We start from the raw sequence: 27,614 nt of genomic DNA, 5'->3' as shown, positions 1-27,614 counted from the left end.
AGTTTTAATAAACATTGACCACTAGGTGGCGCAAAACCGAAAGGCACTTGCCACCCTCACGTGATAAGTCCAATTGAGTTGAAATTAACACAAATGTCCAGCTGAATGTGTTCTACAAAATTGCAACCCTGAATTCATCGGTCCGCCCACTAGATTTTCCACCATTTGCTACCAAATTTTCAGAAGATGATTATTGGAATAGCATTGTGTAAGGTTATCAAATGCTTTTTGATATCTTATTGTCACAATCAGGCTTTGCCGTGTGTGTTTTTCTGTAGCTCCTCACTCCCTTCACCTGTCCCTAATCAGTTCATTCAGTGCACCTGCCAGTCACACTCACCTCATCAGCTCATGACTCTCACCTGCTCACTCTGCCTCCTTCACTATTTAAACCCTTGCCTCACACACACCCACTGCCAGATCATTGTTTTTGTGTTCATTCCTACACACCCGTTTTTACTCATCCTGTTCCCGGGTTCCCAGTCTGTCTGCCCTGCCGGATTTTCCCCCTCGTCTTTTGTCTTGTCCTTGGATTACCTGTTTTTTTCCGTGAGCTATTAAAGACCTTTTTCCCCTACTCTGACTGTCTGCGCTTGAGTCCTTATCATGCCCCGTGACACTTATGCAGTCTTCCAGATATTGACCAATGAACATAAAAAGGGCGTGGCTCATTACAAAAGTTGACCAAAGTCAGAAACCCTCGGGCCATATATGTCCACAAGAGGGACTGAAGCATACTCTGAAAGTTTTATTAAAATCAACCATAAGAGGGCCCTACAAATCCATAAAATGGAACTTGTTGCTAGTTATTTTGAATTAGCTGTTAAAACAACAGAAAAGCCAAGACATATGACCGGCGGGACTTTGAGTGTGCAATTACTGACAGGCTGCATACATTGTCACGATGAAACAAGAGTGTGATTGATCTCAGTCTTGCCATCAGTGTATGAATGGGTGTATGATGACATGTAGTGTCAAAGTGCTTTTAGTGTTCGGAAGACTAGTAAAGAACTATACAAATAAACATCAAACAAAAGGTTCGGAAATTAGTGTTTGGTAGATTATTTCTCTGTTGTAACAATGCTTCTTGGCAATGACTTTTATACCGTTGGAAAGCCTGTTTAGTTACCTTTCAAACGGTGCCCCATTTGTAAGGAACATGCATTTCTGGGATGAGCAGCACAGCTGAGTATGTGGGTTGCGCCCATGAAAAGTTTGCCAAATCTTCTCTGCCAGTGTCGGCAACACCTGCACTGGAACCTGAACATGTGGAGGAACGTTATGTTCAGCGATGAGTCCAGATTCTGCAGGAAGTTGGAACGTAGAGTCAAAGTGTGGAGAAGACGGGGAGAACGCTATGCTGATTGCTGCACCGATAGAGGAACACCTTTTGGTGGAGGCAGTGTGATGGTGTGGGGCGGCATCTCCATCACTGGAAAAACGAGGCTTGTCTTCATTGGAGGCAATCTCAATGCAGAGAGATATCGAGATGAGATTCTGCAACCAGTGGCAATCCCATTTCTCCACAGTCTGGGACGGAACTCCATCCTCTAAGTCTCTAAGATGACGGCGCTCGCCCCCACAGAGCGGTTTATCAGAGACTACCTCCAGAATTTGGGAGTAGAGAGGATGGAATGGCCTGCCAACAGTCCTGACCTCAACCCAAGTGAACACTTGTGGGACCAGCTGTTCGTGCCAGAGTGACCAACACAAGCACGTTGGCTGACTTGCGACAAATCCTGCTTGAGGAGTGGAATGCCATCCCACAGCAGTGTGTGACCAGGCTGGTGACCAGCATGAGGAGGAGGTGCCAGGCTGTTGTGGCTGTGTATGGTTCTTCCACACGCTACTGAGGCTCCTGTTTGTTAAATGAATAAATTGTAAAATTGCCAATATGTCTTGTTTCTGCCTTGTTACTGATAGACTTCAATCATCCAATCCACCAAACAACACCAAACGAGAGTCGATGGCAGAATACGCTGTTTGGCATTGGCAGAGAAGATTTGGCAAATTTTTCATGGGCGCAACCCACATACTCAGCTGTGCTGCTCATCCCAGAAATGCATGTTCCTTACAAATGGGGGACCGTTTGAAAGGTAAATAAACAGGCTTTCCAACGGTATAACATTTATTGCCAAGAAGCATTGTTACAACAGAGAAATAATCTACCAAACACAAATCTCCAAACATTTTGTTCGATGTTTATAAGTCCATTTCCCCTTTACCATTTAACATAACAGACTATCAAAGTAAATGCAGGCCTCAAAATCTCTACGTGTTGAGGAGAAATGGCATAACGTACAGCTCCAGGTGGGAAAACATTTTTTTGTGGAGAAATAAGTTTAGGCTAAGAAGGGAACTTATGTAGTATAATCTAAAATATGAGTTAGGTTGGGTGCAGTTTGATTTTATTTTACAAATGTCACGTTGCAATAAATTACTTTACATTGCGACGTGGTTCCAAAATGAACGAAAACAATTCACTTTAGTATTAATGAAAACTTCATGTGCAAGGGCGATTTGAAAACTATTGCTATCCAATTTTTGTGCACATATTTAGATCAGAGAAGTCTTTTTTCCTGGTGGGGTGTCCACAAACCCTTAAGTATCCTTAAAAAAGGTTCAGTGTTTGGACCGCTGCATTTATAGAATCATGGTTTAACGCCATGGTTGCCAGTAGGTGGTGCTATGACTATGAGTAAACAATGGCATTCACAAATCCTCAAGGCATGACTCTTACCAAGCATGTCACGTTTGGGTAGATTTGATCAAGTACAGTCGAGATACAACAGCATGTTCTTTAATGGCAAAAAACGTTACATACATTTTCATCACAAAGGTCTTTAGATTGTACTGACAAAATTTGAAGTCAATCAAAGTCAATTGAAGTGAATTAAAAATGGCCGACTTCCGGTTGGGTTTAGAATATGGCTCCAAGAGACTTTTTAAAAAATCTACATGTAATACAAATTGTGTACATCTAGGTCAAACATACTGTAAGGCTTCGTCGAAATTTAGAATATTGTCGAACAAATTGAATGTGGATCTGATTCACCTACTATAGCAAGCCAAAGTATAGTGACTGTAACTTCCTGTTACCAGTAGGTGCCGCTATGACTATATTCCAAAATAGGCCTGTAGATGTTTTCATTGCAAAGCTCTTAAGATTATACTGACCAGATTTGAAGTCGATTGGGTTAACTCTCCAGGAGGAGTTCGTTAAAGTATGGCGCCTTGAAACAGTCAAAAAATGACATAAAATTCAAAATGACCGACTTCCTGTCGTGTTTACGGTATACCTCCATGAGGCTTTATTGTACGCCTCACCATGTTACATATACCTACCACATTTTATACAGCTAGGTGAAATGCAATGTCGGGGCTATTTAAAAGGGGGCACTATCACTCATACTGGAGTTCGACACACATATCAGATAGTTATTTTGCCAAGACTGACTCGTGTGCTATATTTCAAGAGTTGACCAGTAGCCCAAGCACCTTTTTTTGCACTCAAAGACATACGAGAATAATAATAATCCTTCGAAGAACAATAGGTCCTCCGCTCCGACTTCGTTGGTGCCCGGGCCCTAATGAGAAATAGTTTCTCCAATCAAAATAAAACTGGTGAGATATGTTACATAATAATGTTAAATCACGTATGTAATCTATTTTGAAATCGCTCAATAGGTGGCGCCAATCGTTCCAAACCTGGGCATGTGAAAAACATGTCCCCATTATGCCAAGACTTCTTGTCTGGCGAGACCTTGAGTGTACAGGTGCTGGTCATATAATTAGAATATCATCAAAAAGTTGATTTATTTCACTAATTCCATTCAAAAAGTAAAACTTGTCTATTATATTCATTCATTACACACAGACTGATATATTTCAAATGTTTATTTCTTTTAATTTTGATGATTATAACTGACAACTAAGGAAAATCCCAAATTCAGTATCTCAGAAAATTAGAATATTGTGAAAAGGTTCAATATTGAAGACACCTGGTGCCACACTCTAATCAGCTAAGTAACTCAAAACACCTGCAAAGGCCTTTAAATGGTCTCTCAGTCTAGTTCTGTAGGCTACACAATCATGGGGAAGACTGCTGACTTGACAGTTGTCCAAAAGACGACCATTGACACCTTGCACAAGGAGGGCAAGACACAAAAGGTCATTGCAAAAGAGGCTGGCTGTTCACAGAGCTCTATGTCCAAGCACATTAATAGAGAAGCGAAGGGAAGGAAAAGATGTGGTAGAAAAAAGTGTACAAGCAATAGGGATAACCGCACCCTGGAGAGGATTGTGAAACAAAACCAATTCAAAAATGTGGGGGAGATTCAGAAAGAGTGGACTGCAGCTGGAGTCAGTACTTCAAGAACCACGACGCACAGACGTATGCAAGACATGGGTTTCAGCTGTCGCATTCCTTGTGTCAAGCCACTCCTGAACAACAGACAGCGTCAGAAGCGTCTCGCCTGGGCTAAAGACAAAAAGGACTGGACTGCTGCTGAGTGGTCCAAAGTTATGTTCTCTGATGAAAGTAAATTTTGCATTTCCTTTGGAAATCAGGGTCCCAGAGTCTGGAGGAAGAGAGGAGAGACACACAATCCACGTTGCTTGAGGTCCAGTGTAAAGTTTCCACAGTCAGTGATGGTTTGGGGTGCCATGTCATCTGCTGGTGTTGGTCCACTGTGTTTTCTGAGGTCCAAGGTCAACGCAGCCGTATACCAGGAAGTTTTAGAGCACTTCATGCTTCCTGCTGCTGACCAACTTTATGGAGATGCAGATTTCATTTTCCAACAGGACTTGGCACCTGCACACAGTGCCAAAGCAACCAGTACCTGGTTTAAGGACCATGGTATCCCTGTTCTTAATTGGCCAGCAAACTCGCCTGACCTTAACCCCATAGAAAATCTATGGGGTATTGTGAAGAGGATGATGCGAAATGCCAGACCCAACAATGCAGAAGAGCTGAAGGCCACTATCAGAGCAACCTGGGCTCTCATAACACCTGAGCAGTGCCACAGACTGATCGACTCCATGCCACGCCGCATTGCTGCAGTAATTCAGGCAAAAGGAGCCCCAACTAAGTATTGAGTGCTGTACATGCTCATACTTTTCATGTTCATACTTTTCAGTTGGCCAAGATTTCTAAAAATCCTTTCTTTGTATTGGTCTTAAGTAATATTCTAATTTTCTGAGATACTGAATTTGGGATTTTCCTTAGTTGTCAGTTATAATCATCAAAATTAAAAGAAATAAACATTTGAAATATATCAGTCTGTGTGTAATGAATGACTATAATAGACAAGTTTCACTTTTTGAATGGAATTAGTGAAATAAATCAACTTTTTGATGATATTCTAATTATATGACCAGCACAAGTACTGACAGGCTGCATACATGCAATGATAAAAGAAGTGTGTGATTGGTCTCAGTCGTTCTTTAGAGAGAATTAAACCAACTGAGGTGACTTTCATCAGCTTAATGAAGCCCAAATCCAGCTTGATGCTTCCTTCTTTTGAGCGAAAAAAGGTTAGAACTCGGAATGGCCACTTGTGACTATATTTTCTGCTAATTTTTCTGTGTGTTTGTCCGAAATCTGAGCATGTCTGTTGTTTTAAAAGAGCGTATGGAGACGGCCAATAAGCAGCTCACTGCTAAAGAGTGTGACTGCTCAGAGGACAACTGCAAAAACATCTCCCAGCTGCTTGTACAGAGTGAGTGCCACATACACACACACAGCCGTCACACTCAACATGCCTCCCCAGGTGTTTTTCAGGCATGATGTCAGTGACAACGCATGTATCTGACTGGATGTGTCTGAAGAAACACAAAACATCTAATAGTTCTTATATCAGTTTCTGTTGCATTTTAGCCATGCATGGATTAAAATGCAACACAAGTGATTTATAGTGTGCATACCTTAAAAAATATGGAGGAAAGACATTGTGTTTGTACATGTGTTCAAGACAAAGAGACAATCCGTGAGAGGGAGAAGCTGGAGATGGAGTTGAATGTGCTGCGTTCCACCACAGAGGACCAGAGAAGACACATCGAGATCAGAGACCAGGCACTCAACAATGCCCAGGCCAAAGTGGTTAAGCTTGAGGAGGAGGTAACAGCATCACTCTTACTGGATATAATCCTGGTCGTTGGATTTGGGTTTGACTTCTTGTTCCCATTTTCATCAGAACCAGAAAATCCTGATTTAGATAAAGAAGCCTAAGTGAAGCTGAACAATTCCAGCCATGATGTGTTGTTATTAAACAAGAGACACAGAATCTTAACAGCTAACAGTAGTCTAAACTTCTCAGGCCAGTTATGTCGTGTTGATTTTATCTGAAATATGTATGACAACTTTTTGCATTTCCTGTAAGGCAGATAGAGCCACATCTGTGAATCTGTGAGAGGTGGACCATCACGGGGACAGTAAAAGTTTATGTGAATCATGATGTAGCTATGGAGGCTCCACACAGTTTTCACATGCATGCTACACGTTAGCTGACATAAGCTTCCTCGAGAAAATAAATACATGTCAGGGCTACTCAAGATATCAAGAACTGTGATAAGTCAACTTGGGCTGCTTTTTTTCTGTCACAAGTTTCTGATACTGATGTTTGTGCTATAGGTTAAGTAAGACAGGACTTCTGTTAACACCTCAAATCGACGATATATCTAGCTTAACATGAATTAAAGCTGCAAGCAGCGATTATCGGGCCCCAACACCTTTGCACATGTCGGGGGTACTTGCGAGACGCTGGTTGACACGGCCTGAATGTCTGTGACCACCAGACACCGCGTGTACGAGTTAGACGTTTTTTTCTTGTGTGGAGTGTGTGACGAGGAAAATTATGTATTGCAAATATTCCACCACCTTCTGTATCCACTATTTGGCCCTAGAGAAAGTGTAAAAAAGCAGCCCATGTAAATGTCATGTAAAGTGGATTCAGTTTGTCGAATAACGTTGACTTCCTGTTGCCAGTAGATGGTGCTATGACTGTGTGAAAAATGGCTTGTATACATCCTCAGGCCATGACTGTTATTAAGCATAGCAAGTTTTGTACAGATCTTCACAATCAGAATCAGAACCGTTTATTGCCATGGTATGATGAACATACAAGGAATTTGACATGACGGGAGGTGCATAACATTTAACAACAATCAACAGTGCAAAGTAGAAACATATTAAAATGTACAGAAAAATATAAAATAAAGTAAAATATAAAATAAAGTGGAATATAAAATAAAGTGCACAAACGAACAGATAACAGGACTATAAACAAGTGAGATGTAAGTGTAGTGTAAAAGTGTCAAGTGTATTAAAAGGTATGTGCAGGGGAGTGACCGGTACGAAATTGTCCTGGGGATGACAGAGTCAGTGGGGGACCCGGGTTCTGTTAATGAGCCCGACTCCCGACGGGAAGAAACTGTTCATGTGTTGTGAGGTCTTGGTCCTGATGGACCTCAGCCTCCTACCAGATGGAAGGGGCATGAACAGTTTTTGTCCAGGGTGAGAGGGGTTGGCTACAATCTTTCTTGCTCGCTTCAGGGTTCTTGAAGTGAACAAGTCTTGGAGGGACAGCAGATTGCAGCCAATCACCCTCTCGGCAGAGCGAATGATGCGCTGCAGTCTGCCCTTGTCCTTGGCAGTGGCTGCAGCGTACCAGACTGTGATGGAGGAACAGAGGATGGACTCAATGATGGCAGTGTAGAAGTGCACCATCATTGTCTTTGGCAGGTTGAATTTCTTCAGCTGCCTCAGGAAGTATATCCTCTGCTGAGCCTTCTTTGTGATGGAGCTGATGTTAAGCTCCCACTTGAGGTCCTGGGATATGATGGAGCCCAGGAAGCGGGGGAGTCACACAGAGTGATAGGGGCTGGTGGGGCTGCATTCTTCCAGAAATCCACAACCATCTCCACTGTCTTTAGAGCATTGAGCTCTAAGTTGTTCAAACCGCACCAGGTCACCAGATGGTCAGTCTCCCACCTGTAAGCGGACTCATCCCCACCAGAGATGAGTCCAATGAGGGTGGTGTCATCCGCGAACTTCAGGAGCTTGACGGACTGGTGACTGGAGGTGCAGCTGTTGGTGTACAGGGAGAAGAGCAGAGGGGAAAGAACGCAGCCTTGGGGGGAACCGGTGCTGATGGTCCGAGAGGCTGAGACGTGCTTTCCCAGCTTGACGTGCTGCTTCCTGTCAGACAGGAAGTCTGTGATCCACTTGCAGGTGGAGTCGGGCACGTGCAGCTGGGAGAGCTTTTCGTGCAGCAAAGACGGGATGATGGTGTTGAAGGCAGAGCTGAAGTCCACAAACAGGATTGTAACAGGCTCTCTGCTACCCAGTGGGTCTTGGGAGCACAATGATGCCAGCACACAGTTGAATGGCTTTTTCAAATGTTCTTTATTGTCACACAATCAGACTGGACTTGGCCGTGTGCTCTCCTGCCTTGCCTCCGAGCACACGCCGCGGGAGTTTGCTGCGATCTCCCGTCCTTTCCGTCCCACTGCACGACTGTCGCTCGTCCCGAGCTGTCTCTCGCGCCTCCGTCACTACTGGTGATTAAATACATCCGAGAGTGAGATGGCTGCGCTGCGCCTAATTAAGTCCCTTCCCGGCAACGTTCCCTGAACCACTCCCACACTCCGTCCCCTCCACAGCTGAGCCCACACACCACAAGGATCCTGGCGTAGGTTCCTGGGGAGTCCAGATGCTAGAGGATGAAATGAAGGGCCAAGTTGACTGCGTCGTCTACAGACCTGTTGGCTCTATAGGCGAACTGCAGGGGGTCCAGGAGTGGGTCAGTGAGGGTTTTTAGGTGGGACAGGACAAGGTGCTCAAAAGACTTCATGACCACAGAGGTCAGGGCGACTAGCCTGTAGTCGTTAAGTCCTGTGATCCTTGGTTTTTTGGGGACGGGGATGATGGTGGAGACCTTGAAGCGGGCTGGTACGTGGCATGTCTCCAGGGTTGAAGATGTCTGTGAACACCGGAGACAGCTGATCAGCACAATGCTTCAGGGTGGAGGGGGAGACAGAGTCCGGGCCGGCTGCTTTGCGGGGGTTCTGTTTTTCAAAAAGCCTGTTGACGTCACTCTCCAGAATAGAGAGATTCGTTACTGGGGAGGGGGGTGGGGGGGACACTGTGATGGGTGGTACAGAGGCATGGGCCCCTGCTGGGCTGGGGGAGGGGGACCTGGTGGTCTGGGGCTGGTTGATGGAGCTGTGGGGGGTGGAGTTAGGGCTGTCCCATTGTCTGTCAAAGCGACAGTAGAACTCGTTCAGCTCGTCTGCCAGGCGGAGGTCATTCATGGAGTGGGGGGCTCTAGGCTTGTAGTTGGTGATCTGTCTGAGGCCTCTCCAGACAGAAGCAGAGTCACTTGCTGAGAGCTGGTGTTGCAGTTTCTCAGAGTACAGTCGTTTAGCATCTCTCACCGCCTTGCTAAACCTGTATTTTGACTCTTTATACAAGTCATTGTTCCCACTCCTAAATGCCTGATCCTTTTGCAGTCTTAGCTGTCTGAGTTCAGCTGTAAACCAGGGTTTCTCGTTGTTATAACTCACCCTGGTGCTTGATGGAACACAGCTGTCCTCACAGAAGCTGATATATGAAGTCACAGCCTCTGTGTACTCATCCAGACTGTTGGTAGCAGTCCTGAAAATGTCCCAGTCTGTACAGTCCAAGCACGCCCGAAGATCCTCCAGAGCTTCACTGGTCCACTTCTTGAATTTCCTCACCACAGGTTTGCAGAGCTCGAGTTTCTGCCTGTATGCAGGAATCAGATGGACCATGACGTGGTCAGAGTGTCCCAGTGCAGCTCGAGCGACGGCGTGATAGGCCCCGCTGATTGTGGTGTAACAGTGGTCCAGAATGTTCTCCTCTCTGGTTGGACATTTAATAAACTGTCTGTATTTGGGTAGTTCATGGCTGAGGTTTACTTTGTTAAAGTCACCAAGGACAATAACTAAAGAGTCTGTTCGGCGAGTGTCCGCTGTGCCTCCTGCATGTTGCCCTGCGGCGGAATGTAAACGCCGACCAGTATGAATGAAGCGAACTCGCGGGGGGAGTAAAAGGGTTTGCAGTTTATGATGAAAGATTCCAGATCAGGAGAACAGTGCTGTAGAATCACTGTCACATCGTTGCACCAGCCACTGTTGGGTCCGAACTTCTGGACACATGGAGAAATCGCCCCCCTTCCTACAGCCATGTGCTCTCAATCGCCTATAAAACACAACAGCAGGTTTAAGTCAAAATCAAATGGATTTATTATCCAAGAAACATACAAACAGTTACAAACCGAATCACACTATTAATAACAAAACAAACAAAAATTCCATGAAATGTGAGATCCAATCCGAGCCACCCAGGAGGCTGGTATGCCCTCCTCAGTGGCCAGCAGAAGATCTGAAATCCCCCAGAGCTTCAAACCGTTTTGTCCCCTCAAAGTTACATCTCTCAGCTCATCGATCAGCTCATTGATTGGCTGAAGTCCAACAAGCCCCTCCTGGGCTGTTGCCCCATTGTTACACTTAACACCTCACCCAGCCACTTTCACACAACCCCCGCTCCAGCACATTCCTCAAACCTGATCACACAGACACTCAAATACACTACTTGGTTCAAACTCCTACAAGTAAATACACTGTATCGCATAATATCCATAATTAGTAGCTTTACAACTTAAATCCCTCACAAAACAGATTCCTCACCTTTCGATTTGCAGGAGAGCTCTGTATTGCGGTCCGCTCTGAACAGCTGGAAACCAGCCAGCTGGAGCGCAGAGTCGGGTATTGATCCACAGAGCCAGGTCTCAGTGAAGCACAAAACGGAAGATGAAGAAAAGTCTCTGTCTTTCCCCACCAGTAGCTGAAGTTAGTCCAGTTTGTTGCACAGTGAGCAGACGTTTGAGAGAAATATGCCCGGCAGAGGTGTGCGAAATCCACGTGTGCGAAGATGCACAAGCATGCCGGCCCGTTTCCCTCTCCTACGGCGTTTCACTGCATGGGCTAAGGTGAGCGCACCTTTGACTAGAATGTCCAGTAATTCCACAGAAGTTAGCAGAAATGTTGGAACTAATTCCGCTGGAGTTGTAGCCCTGATGTTTATGAGCTCATCTCTGGTGAAAGAGCTCCGGGTATCGCAGCATAAAACTGAATTAACGACAAAAACAACACAAAACAATGCGCACCAACACGTCGAGGCAGCCGTCCGCGGCGCCATCTTGAGCTGATGAAGTCCAGTAGAGTTACATCAGCTTGTTTTTTTAATGGAAAATCATGTAAAATTCCATCAAGCGTAAAGCTTTAAATAACTTTCAATCACAAAGGTATTTAGACTGTACTGATCAAATGTGAAGTGGATCCAAATAATTTGTAAAAGTGCAGCTTCTGGAAATGGCAAAAAATACATGATACATTTTTACAAAATGCTAATTTGGTCGACAAATTGGAACATAGCCCCAGGAGACTTTTTTAAAATGTACATGTAATACATGTGCCTACCAAATTTTGTTCATCTAGGTCAGGGGTTGGGAACCTTAACTAGCCAAAGAGCCATTTTGCCCTATTTTTCACCAAATAAAATGTGTCTGGAGCCGCAAAAGCTATTTGATATCACAGCTTATATAGTTATATTATATATACAAAAACTATAGTTTGTTGTATTTGTGAAATTATAGAACAAGACTAAAGACAATTCTTCACATTTTATTGCTATTTTACCTGTTATAACAATATCAAACTCTTATGAAGAGGAGAAAAAAAACTTGCTCAGTTTGCTGCAGCAGTTGAGAAATCGCTCTTTTTCGCTCATCTCCAGCGTGATACTTTTCAGCAAATGCTGTGTGCTTGTTCTGGAAGTGTCTTTCAACATTAGATTTTTTGTTTGCTAATTTCTCGCCACATTTCAAGCATACAGGTAAGCCAGCATACAGGTAAGCATCGTTGGCAGTGAAAGCAAATGAATATGTCCACGCAGAATTAAACGCTCCATTTTCAACCGTGACTTTTCTTTTTTTGGATTTATCCATTGATAGTTTACCGAGGATTAATGTTGCGCCAATACTTTATGATAATAATAAAATAATAAACACGGGGCTCCGTAATCTGCGCCAAGACGGCAGCAACTTTATTCACTTATCCCAGACTTCACCAGAACCTCTTTTTCTCCTTCCGTCTCATCCTCCACAATAAAAGCACCTACACAGGAACACTGCTTCATAGAGAGCTCCTAATGTGCTCAACATAATATCTTACAATAGTTGACTGAGGGCGGAGGTCTGCAAATCATAATTAGCCAACTGCAGGGAAAGGCGCTTGACAGCGACGTAATAGGATGTGACGCACATTTTAGTTGACAAACTATTGAAACATTTTTTATTTTGACAGCGTGTCCAGTGACGTTAGCAGCCCTACGGAGCGTGCGCCTGAAGTCACGGTTAGCGTCTTTGAGGAGGACGGACACAAAACGGAGGACTTTCCTTTTCTTATTATTGTTTCTTAACTATTGTGAAGTCCACACACATAAACTATAAAGGAACTAAACATTGATTGCTCTCCAGAACGACAGAGACTTCAGTCACCAGCAGAGCAAAGTATCAAACACGACCTTTCATTCTTAAAGACTACTTTATTACTCTGTCGTATTTTTTTAACTAAGCAACCAATCTACTTCCTTTTTACACCAGCACCTCCATGCCCAGTGTACATGAATAGTCACGTGATATTCGTTTTCAGGCGTGTTAGTTTGGATGGAGATCATCTCGAAAACGATGCTGAAACGCCGTGTGGACGGAGATGGTTTCCGTTTTAAAACTCCAAACTCCACTCCAGTATTAGTGTGGATATAGCCTCAGGGAGACGCAACAGAGGCGCTGAAGAGCCGCATGCAGCTCTGGAGCCGCGGGTTGCCGACCCCTGATCTAGGTTAAATCCTTGCCAATCCCAAGCACTACAACCACATCAAGTAACTACATTCTGGGATTTAAATGTGTGCGCCAAGTTTGGTTCTGTCTCCAGCATTTTTCACCCCTCAAAAACACCCTGTTTTGTATGGCGAAGAACGGCGTTCCACGAAAGATCAAAAGCTCCGAGGGCTGGCATCTTACATTCCGGTTCATTTCTTCCCTCCAATTTACATTCCAATCAACCACTCGGGGGGCGCGACAGTATTTCGGCCATTTTCAGATTTTTAGGCCATTTTCCCCCATATTCAGGCTTTGTATTTGAACAAACTCCTCCTACAGAATTCATGTGATCGACTTCAAATTTGGTCAGGACAATATAAAGACCTTCTATGATGAAAAGTTATCAAAATTGGGAGTTTTCCTGGAACGCCCTTAACGTTGTGTGGCGGCCATTTTGCGCCTTTCGCCATGAAACAAGAAGTTGTTGGTACATTGAAAAGATAAGCTACTGGGTGTGTCTTAGCCCAGTAATAGTTGTGAAGGGTCTGTAGGCTGGTGCCAAATATTTTTTTCTGTAGTCATCACTATTGTAGTCACTGCAGTGACACTATCTGTTCCTATCCTGTTTCGTGGCCTATCCAAACCATGCGATGATGGAGCTGCAGAGAATAGACTGGATTCTTGCAGTATAGAACTTGATCAGCATCTCCTGAGGTATGTTAAACTTCCTTTGATGGTGCAGGAAGTACATCCTTGTTCATAATAGTGTCTATGTTGGAAGTTCACTTTAGGTCTTGGGAGATGGTGGATCCAAATAAAACCTTTAGGCTTCCACAGCTGACACAGTAAGTGTGTTAAGCTCCAGCAGATCAACCTCCCGTCTGTATGCAGACTTGTAACTATCCCTGATGCATCCGATGACCGTGCGCTAGTGCTGATGGCCGGGTCCTGGATTTTATGTTTCCCAGCCTCACCTCCTGCCTCTGGTCTGTCAGGAAGGCAAACTGCAGCTGGTCAAGCAGGGGTCCTGTGATGTCCTTCTGGTGGGTCAATACCAGTCTCTTGAAGGAGTTCATGTCCACGGATGTCAGGGCAACAGGACTGTAGTCATTTAATCCTGTGAATAGGAGAATAATTATTTATAATAGCAGGAGCAATAATAGAAAAATGCTAATAACAGCAGCAATGGATGTAATAGGATAATTATGATAATAAAAGCAGTAATGATAGGTAGCGCGCAGGCAATCCTCTCCAATTAAACTTTACTACATGAGTCTGTCCCCACTTCTATAGGCCTCCTCCTTGGCCTGATGAAGCTGTCTTGCCGTAAACCAGGGTTTATTGTAATTATATGCACAGGTTTTAGTCAGCACACACTTGTCACTATGCCAGTGAAGTCATCTCAATTTAGTTAAGTCAAAGCAGGCCTGGAACTCCAGCTTTGCCTCGTTTGTCCATCTCACAATCTTGACCACAGGCTTATCAAATTAAAATTTGTCTTTTAATCAGGAGAAGATAAACCAGACAGTGATCATAGAGTCCCAAAGCTGGGTTTCTATAAAAAGAAAAGTGGTAATCAATTAAATGTTCATGGGAGCATTATCTACTGTGCTACTGTGGCTCAGAGTTAGAGCGGGTCGTCCTTCAATCTGAGGATCGGCGGTTCAATTCCAGGCTACTCCAGTCCGTGTCAATGTGTGCTTGGACAAGACACTTAACCCTAAATTGCTCCAGAGGGCTGTGCCATCGGTGTAAGCTTACTTAGTCCCGATGGATAGTGGCACCTTGCATGGTAGCCTGCCATCAGTGTATGAATGGATGTGAATGGGTGAATGACATGTAGTGTAAAAAGCGCTTTAAGTGGTTGTAGGACTGTCGTAGGGTCATCAACTCTGGTTTGGTTGAAATTAACCCTTTATTTACCAAGTAAGATGTGAAAAGAAACGCCTGGCATATGTCCTCCTCACAGCTACCAGACTCCATTATTTGAAACAGTATTTTTACTGTTCATTGTAAAAACGCACTTCATTCAAACTCGACAGAAACTAAATAAAACTCATCAAAACCCACTTTGTTTGTCTTTCCACTGTTTTAACAATCACCAAGTCTTGTTCGACAGAGATACTGAATAATAAAAAAAATATATATAAAAAAAAGATGATACCAACCTATCATTTTCACTGTTTACTTACTCCATTTTCTGGCGTTTTCATGACATTAAACATAACACACCAGAAAAAAAAGAAAAATAGAAAGTCATACTCATCTAATGGTTATGGGGAAATAACAATGGGAAGTAAATCTGCACACATGCTGATTTTGGTGGGAAAAGGGTATAAGGCAGGTCTAAGGTGGGATATAAACACTGTCCAAAATGAACAAGGAAAACTCCTGCAGGGAATAAACTGGATTACTGTTAATTAAAAAAGAGATTATTAAAACTCAGCAGTGACAAAACTCCAATAATCGTGCTTGGACCTGGTAAGGTCCTTGGTAAAATGAAATAGCACAAAATGAATAAAACCTTTGCCTGGCTGTGGACCACGGAAAGTAAACATGTGTGAACACAGCTGTTCTTAGATCCAGTTAAAACCTCTTGGTGCCGAAAGTCACCTTTAAAGGGGAATAGAGGGGGGCGACAGAGTACACACATGTGTACAATTCACTTTTGCGAAACGAATTAAATGATATTTTATGACATATCATATACCTATGTAACAAAGACATTCTGGTTGAAACAACCATGGGAGCCATTTTACACACTGCAAAACACAATTATACATGAACTAAGATCATATCTCGAAGATATCTATAAGATTTACCACAATACCATTGTAGCTGACTATCGGCAGTTTTCCTTTAGTCACCGAGAGGCTAAGTGGGGAGATTTAAACTTGTGGACACGTTGGCTGTAACGTTAAATGATTTCCGGAATCCAGTGGATGAGTTTGGAGTGTTTATTTTGTGGGCAACAAATAAACGTTGATTCCATATAACATACAATTATAACTCAAGAAATGACAGTATTAATGTGAATAACGTGAAAAATAACGTGAAATAACGGTCAACAAAAAATAAGGCTCCCTCTCTCACCAATCCTTTTCCTAGTCTAACTCAACTGATGGCTGATAACCCCATTGTGGCTATCCCCAGCACCACGTGACTCAAGTGACAAAAAAGGGCATACAAAACGACACAGGCCACAGCTGGCTCCTACAATCATGTTTTTTGGCCAAAATCTGCCTACTATGCTCTTTGTTTGGGTCTCTCATGACAAAGCCGGCAGCGATCATGGCGGAAGGACACATGCAGTAGGGGCTTGATTCGACCCGGCGTCGACTGGACGTGTCCAATTTACTCTCTTTCAAACCGTCCAAAAGTTATATAAGCAACGCCAACCAACAACCCACTGCTCCCCAGAAAAAAAATTTAACTGCCACGTACCTTTTGCTGATTTTCGTGACGAAAAACGCAGCTAATCCATTGAAATATGCAGCAGCTCTATAATCCGACTCCCCCTCTGTGTGTGAAGTAAAATGGCGGCTCTGAGAGAATGAATGAGAGAATGCCAGCCATTCAGTCAGCTGGACCAATGAATTTAGACATGGGGGTTTGCCAAGCATATCGAGATTTTCAGTGAGTAAATGGACCCACAGCTTCTCAAACACCCCCGCATGGCTTCCATTGGACTCTCCCGCATCCAACAAGGTGTCACATGATTAAATCGGCCAATCACAGGCCTTACAAAGGCCTACATAGACACACACACTGAGGAATTTATTTTATGGATGACAGAGATGACAGCTCAAAATTGCTCAATATTGCTCCAAATGATGCCAAACTGCTTTATTAGGATTATTGAACACTCTTAGTGATAAGACAAGTGAATATATAGTTAATATTTAGTTATATAGTATATAAAATTAGAATACAGCAGCGCAACTGCTGGATCCAAAAATGAGAATTTTGCTTGACTTTGCTTGGTTTATGCTGGCCTGCTTCACTCAATCGAAGTCAAATCTGTTTTAGAGACTGTAAAACATGTTGTGCTATGACTGTGGCTATGCCATTGACATTTTTAGGCATTATTTCAAGTAATATTTTCAACACAAGTGCTTTTTTTTCAGGTGAACCTGAAACCTTTTCAATTTGAGCTGTGCCATATCTGTATATGTTATTAACCAGTAACATATACACAATATTTACACATATCAGCACATCTCACAAGTGTTACCTGTATTATACCATCAACATTATTAAAATAGACCTTGTAGTTTCAGATTTACAGTCTTTTAAGTATGGGTATGCAATTTTTGAGCAGAGGTCTAAAAATAGGGCTAGGGTTCAAGAGGTTTTAAACAGTAAGAGAAGTAGAATATACTGTATATGTTAATGTTATCCCCACTGCTCTGTTAAGTGGCTTCGACTCAAGGTTTTTCTTGACTGTGGAAAAAAGAGTGGCACATTTGTCATTATTTTCATGTAGTCTGCTTTATTCACCAAATACACTAAATAACAATGGACATCTTTAAAACCGGTGCAGATGGCACACTCATTAATGCGCTGTGAACACTTTGGCTCAGGTTCAAGAAAGTGAGTCAAAACAATAGATAAATTATACAGTGCTTTGATTTCCAGAAGATAAGCAGAAAACATATTGTTAACATCTTTAAACATAAAGTTCTGCACAAACGTCTCACCTAAATATTGAACGAAAAATATCTGTAACTATACCATGCTACAACTAACCAGCAATTTATTCCAATGATCTTAACCACTTTATTGTGGAGGTCAAAGTGAAATAGGGGTGTAACTGTGGTCCCGTACAGGACAGGAAATAGGCAGGAGCCGGGGTCAAAGCCAGCCTATGACTCACAATGCTTGCTTGTTGTCAGAACAAAAGATCTGCAATTCTTTTTTTTTTTTTTTTTTAAACCATCTCTTCTCTGTCTACCTCTCTATTTTTCTCTCAACTTTCTCCTTTTTTTCTCCTGCTTTTGGAGATAGTCACTCAGATCTGAATCAGTGTATTGAACAGCAACAAAGGCTGCGGGGAGTGGGGAGACTTTACGGACACAAACCATGGATAATGCGCTCTCATCATGAGAGGAGTGCCATCTGTAATCTGTCCAACAGATTTTCAATTGTCTGGACACTCAACATTTTACTCAACAATTTAAAGATACTGTTAATGTACCAGAAATATATCATTAATGTTATGTGATCAATGCAGATATTTCAGAAAGTGAAGGAGAGGTCTCCGATAACTTCATGTGGAATGAAGCTTATTGAAATTTGGTTTTACGAGTTTAAATGTGTGTGCATATATGATATACAATGTTATGAGGCTGGATATTTTAGAACTGAACTTTTTATATAAGAGATGACAGTAGCAGTAAATATACTGTAACAGTTAACTTCACAGAAAATGTAGTTATTTTTAGACCAATAAAACCAAAAGGTGAAGAAGGAAAGTCGGTCAGTAGTCCGTCCTAAATATGTACAAACACGTTTGTATTTCTTTTTGGATATGTGTCAACATGTCTGCAAATGTGTGGTTAACCAAAAATATGCATATTTCTCTGAATCATGAAGAAATGGTTAATTAAGTACACATTGATTTTATGTATCAGCTGAATCCATATGTTTAATTAAAGTAAAACTTAAAATCACAGTAGATTTCTATAACCTCAGTAAAACATATTTTACATCAATCTCTAATGGATTAATACTTGAAGTCTGATGTTTTTGATTGTCTTCATTCTCCTTGAACAGAATTTCTGTGGATATTTGCTGCATTGAAACATGTTTTTGGCCAGATTAAGTCGACAAAGGAAACAAAGAAATTTAGAAAACAAGGATTCTGGTTGTTTGACAGAAGTGCCTGCTGAACCACTACAACTTTTGAAGATTCTCTGTCCTGTATTCCTCATAACTTGTTGGTGTAATGCAAATTCCTTGAACCATCAAATAACCTCACAAACAGCAGGGAAGAATGCATGATTCTCTATTTCACAAGATTGAAGACCAAGACCATGATGTGTTAGATATGTAGATTTAGATGTGTTGAGGTGAATTAGCATAGCAGAGTTACCATGATGTAACTACCCCCCCTCTGTGTTTGTGTGTGTATGTATCTGTGTGCGTGTGTGCAGCTCAAGAAAAAGCAAGTCTATGTGGAAAAGGTGGAGAGGATGCAGCAAGCTCTGGCTCAGCTCCAGGCGGCATGTCAGAAGAGAGAACAACTTGAGCATCGCCTCCGTATTAGACTGGAGAGAGAGCTTGAGTCGCTACGCATGCAGCAGGTAACACCCTAGGCCTATGCTGGTTGACGTTTACCTAGACCATTTATGAATAAAGAGACCATCAGGTTGTGCTTATGCCCCTTCCCATTTGAATACAATTCATTTATTTAGTAGGCCCTGTGGCAACATGTATTTATGAATTGTATACAAATCCTCATCACTCTACTAGTTCTGCTGGTAAATCCCTATATCTGTGTTTTACATTTGAAAGTAGAAGATAATATAATAGCTGATAAAATATTATACAAGACCCTCAGCTCACAGAAGTGTATGTGTCTCAGTAGGTTTGAACATTTGACTGAGGCTCCTTTAGTTGTCACTCAGCTCAGTTGGTGGACATAGTGGAGCATTTAGCAGCTTTAGAGACAGCTATTTGTCAGGAGTTGGTGGACCAAAACTGAGCAAACAGAGAGAGAATATTGGACATGTATTCAAGTTCAGTATATAAACTTCAGGCGATTTTCCCACACATACTAACACATAAATTGAAGATGTTGCAACACTGTTCTTCCAATAAAACTCGTATCTTTTACAATTGAATGTTGCCATAACAGACAATCATTAGTACTTCTGGAAGGTAACACAGTTAGCAACAGATTTAATGTTGAATCCACAAATGGCATGTCCTCTTACTATGTTCTGTCTCCCTCATTTCCCTCCCAGCGTCAGGGAGGCACTCAAAGCAGTGGTTCAGTGCCATCGGAGTACAATGCCACAGCGTTGATGGAGCACTTGAGGGAGAAGGAGGAGCAGATCCTGGCTCTGGAGGCTGACATGACCAAATGGGAGCAGAAGTACTTGGAAGAGAGCGTGATGAGGCAATTTGCCCTGGACGCCGCCGCCTCTGTCGCCACTGAGAGGTACATGTACATGACAGTTATTGACATTTCATTCTCTGAGCCATTGTTTCAGACACTGGTGCCTCACATATGTTCAAGGTAAGAGGTTAATTTATGGTCATACTTCAACTCAGGGTTGCTCAACGTAATGCAAGTTGCAGTCCCTTCATACTACATAAAAAACAACAGAGTAGGGTAAACAGGCTGTTGTTGAGGTGGGTATTGTCTCTTAGTATACTTTTAGCACTTATTTTTACCATGATTGAGATGTGTCACAAACCGGGCCGAACGGCCATGACAAAAAAGGGAGATGCACTCAACGAAGCAGTTTAACAAATTATTTATTAAGACACCCATAAACTAACAGCGACATGTGAAGTCAGTAATTTCAGCAGTGTAAGTGAGTGTGTGCATGGAAAGTGTATATGCAGTGTTGTATGTGTAGAAACAAACCATAACCAAAATCAAAATGGGTGTCTCAGGAAGGAGAGAGAGACCAACTGAGAATCCAGAGGGTTTTTATACTGGCACACAGGGCCAGTGTTGTTAATGGCCTCAGGTGTTTACACTCTGCCTGACGACCCCCTGCCTCACCCACCTCCACGCCTGCAAGGAAAGCAGCCAAACAACCAGGCAACAGGCAGAAAGGGTCGTCACAGATGCGTCATGACCATTGCAGGTTCTCTCTGATGCTGATTCCTAAGAACTTAAAACTGCTCCACCCCAGCTTCACTGATGTAGACAGGGGTGTGTGTCTTCGCCTCCTTTTTTTTCTAAAATCAACAATCAGGTCCTTGGTTTTACTGACATTGTGAAGTAGGATGTTGAGCACCACTCTGCAAGATTGTTTAATTCCTTGTGATATGAATTTTCATCTTTGTTTGTAGTCTGACTGATGATGGCAGCAGAGTTCTCTTTATGTTGACGGTTGCGTGTGTACGTGTGTATGTATGCATGTATGTTCCAGTGTATGCAGCCCTGTACAGCTGCTGTATCTGTCCTAGGGCTGCACAATTAATCAAATTTTAATCGCGATCACGATTTTGGCTCCCACAATTTTGGCTCCCACAATTAAATGAGCATGATCGTCAGCGATATTGACGTTTAAAATGCGTGCTCTGCTACATATCAAATCAAGCGCTTCCTCAACTAACAGTCAGCCAACCACCAGGGGGAGAACGAGATGGGAGGTGTCATGCGCGCACCCTGCAGCGGCAGCCTCAAAAAAAGTTCTGTCTGCAGTCGACTCTGGTATTAGTAGAAGAGGAGAGAGACAGACAACAGAACAGAGAGCAGACGGTCATTTATATTTTGCTTCAGGTGAATAAGAACCGTATAAGTTTTATTTTGATGTAAAGACGTGTACATTAGCTGGAATGTAGCACAACATGGAAGTGAAAGCAGTGCTCTGTTGATTTAATTTTCGGTAAAAAGTGTTGATACTATTTTATTTATATTTTCCTTCTACGAGATGCACTGTGATAAGGACCAGTCTGATGCAAAGATTTGTACATTAGCCAGAATGTAGCACAACAATGGAAGTGGAAGCAGTGTTCTTGTTAATTTAAACGTGAAAGTGCAATAAAAAGATGTCCCTAAAATTAATGAATAATCGTGATAATCGTGATCTCAATATTGATCAAAAAATCGTGATTATGATTTTGGCCATAATCGTGCAGCCCTAATCTGTCCACACATTTTTAAAAAGTATTTCTGATGGTTTCACCCTTTTTATCAGCTTGGTGTAAGTAGATAGGGGAAGCAGGATTGATTGTCCAAAGTTGGGCTTTGTAGCTGACACAAATGTTTTTTTCAGATCTGAGGTCTGTTTGATTAAAATCACCAGCTTCAATAAAAATCCATCCTGTTGTTTTGTCATGTGACCAATGATGAGCTTATTAGGGCGGTATGAAAAATTGGCTCGACAGCGCCCCCTTTTGAGTAGCCCCAACAATAGGTTTCACCTAGCTGTATGAAATTTGGTAGGTTTGTGTAACTTGATGGGACATACAAAAGATCCTTTTAGAAGTATGCCCTAAACCAGAGGTCTTCAACAGGGGGTCCGCCAAATGTTTGGTTGATTAGACAATTTTTATTTTTTTTTTCCAAACATGAATCTGTCCATTATTTTAATAGTTCAGTATTGTATGCAAGATAACAGGTATGTTTATGCATGCCAGTGGCACTAATAGGTCATCACTCATTTATGCTTAAAATGAAAACATCAATTTGAATAGCTTGTATGCATGATTATCATGCAATTAATTGACAGACAATGTTGATATTGGCATCAGCTGACAAGGTATGTTTATAAATGGCAGTGGCACGGCCACCCTACTCACTGTACCTTGCACGTTTAAAATGAAAACATGAATATATGAACCTGTGTATTATTTGAATAGCTTAGTATTGAATGCACAGTAAAGAGGCATGTTTATACATGACGCTAGGCCCAGTTTAATATAAAACACAATTTTATACAATATATATAGTCGGGGGTCCCTGCTCCATCTCTCTATCAGTTTGGGGGTTCTTGGCCTGAAAAACGTTGAAGACCCCTGCCCTAAACCAAACAGGAAGTCGGCCATTTTGAATTTGATGACGTTTTTGTAACGTTTCCAGGCGCCGTACTTTAACGAACTCCTCCTAGAGATTTAACCCGATTGCCTCCAGATTTGATCAGTATGGTCTTGAGACCTTGACAGCGAATAGTTACTCAAAGATCACAGATTAATCAGATCCCTCTCAAATATTGTCAGAAAAGCCTAAAGACCTTGATAATGCTTCATTGTGAAGATTGTAAGAATTTGTTAAAGGGCGGCGACATGGCGGCTTGGCAAATTTCAATCCTTCGCCATGAACACATAAACTGATGTAACTCGACTCCACATCATCAGATCTTTTCCAGATTTCACGTGTTTGATGAGACTCCAGGCTTGAAGACATCTGCAGGCCAATTTTGAATCACAGTCATAGCGCCACTTACTGGTAACAGGAAGTTAAAGTCTATACTTTGGCTTGTTTCTCTTAGTAAGTAAATCGGATCAACATCAAATTAGTTCCACACAAATGTAAGAAGTTCATAATGCCAGTTCAAGAAGCGTTTGATGTTTCGTCAAACGCCATTGCCGTGGCGACGCAGTCTTCGACGTGAAAAACGAAGGTGCTTTTGAGGGGCTAAAAATGCTCGCAACATAAGCAAACTTGGCATACACATTTAAAGCCCAACATTTAGTTACATATTATGGTTTCAATGCTTCAGAGTGGCAATTCGGCTCAATAGCGCCCCCTACAGAATTTTGATGAAGCAGCCCTCGCAGTACGTTTCACATAGATTTACAAAATTTGGTAGGCACATAAATCATATTTGGGCTTCAAAAAAGTATATTGGGGCCATGTTCTAAACCCAACCGGAAGTCAGCCATTTTGAATTCTGTATGAATTTCTACTGTCGTTTTTGCAATTTCCAGGCGCTGTACTTTAACAAACTCCTCCTAGGGAATTAATCAGATCAACTTAGAATTTTGTCAGAACAATCAAAAGACCTGAGTGATTAAAAGTTACTCAAAGTTTTTTGTTTCGTGAAAGGCCATTGCGACGCATTCTTCACCATTAAAAATGAAGGTGTTTTTGAGGGGCTAAAAATGCTCAAAACATAATCAAACTTGTCACACATTTAAAATCCTGAACGTAGTTATCTGATGTGATTTTAATGCTTCAGAGTGGCCAGTTGGCTCGATAGCGCCCCCTACAATATTTCAACGATGCAGCCCTCGCAGTACGTTTCACCTAGATCAGAGGTCGGCAACCTTTACTATCCAAAGAGCCATTTTGCCCTATTTTCCACTAAATAAAATTTGTCTGGAGCCGCAAAAGCTATTTGATATGACAGCTTATAAAGTTTTATATATAGTTATATATACAAAATCTAGTTTATTTTATTTATGAAATTATAGAACAAGAATTAAAGCTGCAAGCAGCGATGTACGGGCCCTCGCACCTTCCCGTGTCTCAGGGGTACTGGTGGGATGCTGGCAGAAGCGACCATCAGACAGCGCGCCCACAAGTTAGATGTATTTTTAATGCTTGGACTGTGTGATGTTGGAAATTATGTAGTGCAAATATTCCACCAGTTCCTGTATCCACTTTGTGGCGCTAGAGAACACGCGCAAACATGCATTATGTTGCTCTATATCAAGTATAGACCACATCATGTAAATATCATGTAAATCGGATTCAGTTTGTCCCATAACGCTGTCTTCCTGTTGCCAGTAGGTGGCGCTATGACTTTGAGTGAAAATTGGCTTGTAGACATCCTCAGGCCATGACTGACAGATTTGAGCAAGTACAGTGGAGTTATATCAGCTTGTTGTTTAATGGCGAATCACGTACAATGGCCGCCACGCCACGGCTACGCCATTCCATCAAACATAAAGCTTTGAGTATCTTTTAATTGCAAAGGTCTTTAGATTATACTGACCAAATTTGAAAAGGATCTGAGAAAGTCTCTAGGAGGAGTTCGTTAAAGTATAGCGACTAGAAATCAAGGGAAAATTCACACAAAAATGAAAATGGCCGACTTCCTGATAATTTTAGAGCATTATCCCAAGACACTTTTTAAAATCTTCATGCGATACATGTTCCTACCAAATTTCATACATGTAGGTCAAACGTAGTGCTGGGGCTGCGTTTTGTGGAGTTACATCAGGTTGTCGTTTAACGGCGAATAACGTAAAATGGCTCTGTAAAGTGGATCTGACAAAGTCCCTAGGAGTTCGTTAAAGTATAGCGACACACACACACACACACACACACACACACACACACACACACACACACTTATCAACATTAATGTAAAGTCTATATTAACCCAATCAACATGTCATCTATCAAATTCTTAACCTGGAATATCCGTGGAATTGGTTCTCAGGCAAAAAAAATAAAAGTTCTGAATCATCTGGCTAAACTGCAAGCAGATATATGCTTAATACAAGAAACATACCTCTCAGATTCAGACCACAACAAATTTAAATCACCAGAATTCACTCACTCATTCTCGGCTCACTATAACACAAAACAAGGAGGGGTATGTATTTTAATTAACAAAAAAGTTTCTTTTGTCCATAACTCCACCATCACCGATCCTGAAGGCCGTTTTATCATTATAAACATATCCATCAACAATAGTCCAGTCACAATCTGTAATGTTTATGGCCCAAACACTGATGACCCATCCTTTTTTCATAATTTTTTTTCATCCTTTTCAAACATTTGTAACTGCCCAGTCATAATAGGAGGCGATTTCAACACAGTTATCGACCCATCAGTAGACAGATCTGAATAAAAATCCAAATAAAAAGCGTACCTGGCAATCCACAGACACGATAAAACAGTTCATGAGTGATTTTGGTCTTGGCGATAGTTGGTGATTACAGCACCAAAACTCAAGAAAATACTCATTCTTCTCACCAGTTCACCACTCATACTCACGCATTGACTTCTTCCTCAACAGCAATTCAATCATATCTAATATTTCAGACTCGAAAATCCATCCTATCATTATTAGCGACCATGCTCCCGTAACATTTATATGGAACAGAGTTACCCTACATAAACCTATCACTAGATGGCGCTTCAATACATCTCTTCTCAAAGACCCTCAGTTTGACAGTCTTATTAAAAAAGAGTGGGCGTCCTTAGAAATAAATGATTACCCAGAGTCATCACCAACCCTTCTGTGGGAAACATGGAAAGCAGTTTTAAGAGGAATAATCATCTCATTCTCCGTTTACAAAAAAAAAGAAAGAAAAACAACAAGAAGCTGAACTGGAACAACAAATCAACCGACTCGAAACCATTAATGCAAGTAACCCAACAACGGAAACCCAGAACGAATTAAGAAAGTACAAATTCCAAATAAATGAAATTATAAATAATAAAACTCAATTCCTCATACACAGACTTAGACAAGAACATTTTCACCATAGCAATAAATCCGGTAAATATTTGGCAAATCAAATTAAACGAAATAAAGAAAAAACAACAATCTCAATCATCAAGGACTCTGCAGGGAAGCCCACAAATTCACCCGATGAAATCTTCAGAAGTTTTTATGCCAATTTATATTCATCTAAAAAGAACCCAAATCAAGAAGACATCAACTCATTTCTCAACAGCATTGATCTACCACAGCTTAACAAAGAACAAATCAACATACTTGACTCACCATTAACAGGACGAACTTTTTACTGCACTCAATCTTATGCCCAATAACAAAGCACCAGGTCCCGATGGCTTCCCAGCTGAGTTCTATAAACACTTCTGGTTCATTCTAGCTCCACTCTTTAACAAAATGATAACTGAAATAAAACAAAATTTGCAATTTCCAGCCAACATGAACACAGCCAGTATATCACTCCTCAAACCAAACAAAGATCCAACTCTTCCTTCTAGTTACCGTCCCATTTCTCTTCTCAATGTAGATATTAAAATCATCACTAAGGCACTAACTCACAGATTAGACAAAGTCACTCCATCCATAATTCATCCAGATCAAACCGGCTTTATCAAAGGTAGACATTCATCCACTAACACACGCAGACTGTTTAATTTAATCAATTACTCATCATTACAACAAACTGGTACCATCATAGCCTCCTTAGATGCAGAAAAAGCTTTCGACAGAGTAAACTGGACATTTCTCACAAGCACATTAAAGAGATTTGGCTTTGGGGAATCATTTATTAACTGGGTTAAAATTCTGTACACTTCACCTTCAGCCACTGTCATCACCAATGGACAAACCTCACAAAGCTTCACACTGCACAGGGGGACTAGGCAAGGATGCCCACTCTCTCCCTCACTTTTTACCATTTTCATTGAACCGTTAGCTGCAGCCATTCGTCAGAACATCTACATAAAAGGAATTCAAACACTCAACACCCATCACAAGATCAGTCTCTATGCAGATGATATATTGCTCTTCCTACAAAACCCCTACTCATCACTACAGGAAACTATTAAAGTCATGGAATCATTCTCCAATATCTCAGACTACTCCATTAACTGGAGTAAATCATCCATCCTTCCATTAGATAGTAACAGTTGGGATGGGGCAGCCCCATACACCACCTATCCCGTTTTGCACAGGTGCCATCACGTATTTGGGAATAAATATTTCCCCCAGGCTGTCAGAGCTGTTCACACTCAACTTCACTCCATTAGTTAAAACAATAAATGACGACCTCCTCCGCTGGATGAACCTACCATTATCACTCATGGGCAGAATAGCTACAGTTAAAATGACAATACTTCCTAAAATAAATTACCTATTCACAATGATACCATCTCAACCCACCCACTCCTGGTTCAAATCGCTTGACTCAATCGTTACTCAATTCTACTGGAAAAATAAAACACCAAGAATTAAACTGGCCACACTACAAAAACCAAAAACACAAGGAGGACTTGAAGCTCCACATTTTTTTCACTACTCTCTAGCAAATAAACTTCAATACATTCTTAAATGGATCCACCCCAACCAATCAGACAACACATGGTTAGAT

At 41.8% G+C, this 27,614-nt stretch overlaps 1 protein-coding gene across 2 annotated transcripts in view; it reads left to right on the top strand.

The window, feature by feature from the left end:
* The window catches only part of amot (angiomotin), a 91,093-nt gene that overhangs the window by 36,937 nt on the left and 26,542 nt on the right, over positions 1 to 27,614 (top strand). For both annotated transcript variants that reach the window (XM_076102147.1, XM_076102146.1), the window contains 4 exons: positions 5,628 to 5,720; positions 5,973 to 6,118; positions 19,061 to 19,210; positions 19,874 to 20,070. In XM_076102147.1, the coding sequence (XP_075958262.1) occupies positions 5,628 to 5,720; positions 5,973 to 6,118; positions 19,061 to 19,210; positions 19,874 to 20,070 (586 nt within the window). The remainder of the gene's footprint in view (positions 1 to 5,627; positions 5,721 to 5,972; positions 6,119 to 19,060; positions 19,211 to 19,873; positions 20,071 to 27,614) is intronic.

This window comes from Anarhichas minor, unplaced genomic scaffold, assembly GCF_050575085.1.
Source record: "Anarhichas minor isolate MPS153535 unplaced genomic scaffold, ASM5057508v1 ptg000027l, whole genome shotgun sequence".
Taxonomy (NCBI): Eukaryota; Metazoa; Chordata; class Actinopteri; order Perciformes; family Anarhichadidae; genus Anarhichas; species Anarhichas minor.
This window is presented reverse-complemented; position numbering and strand designations above follow the sequence as displayed.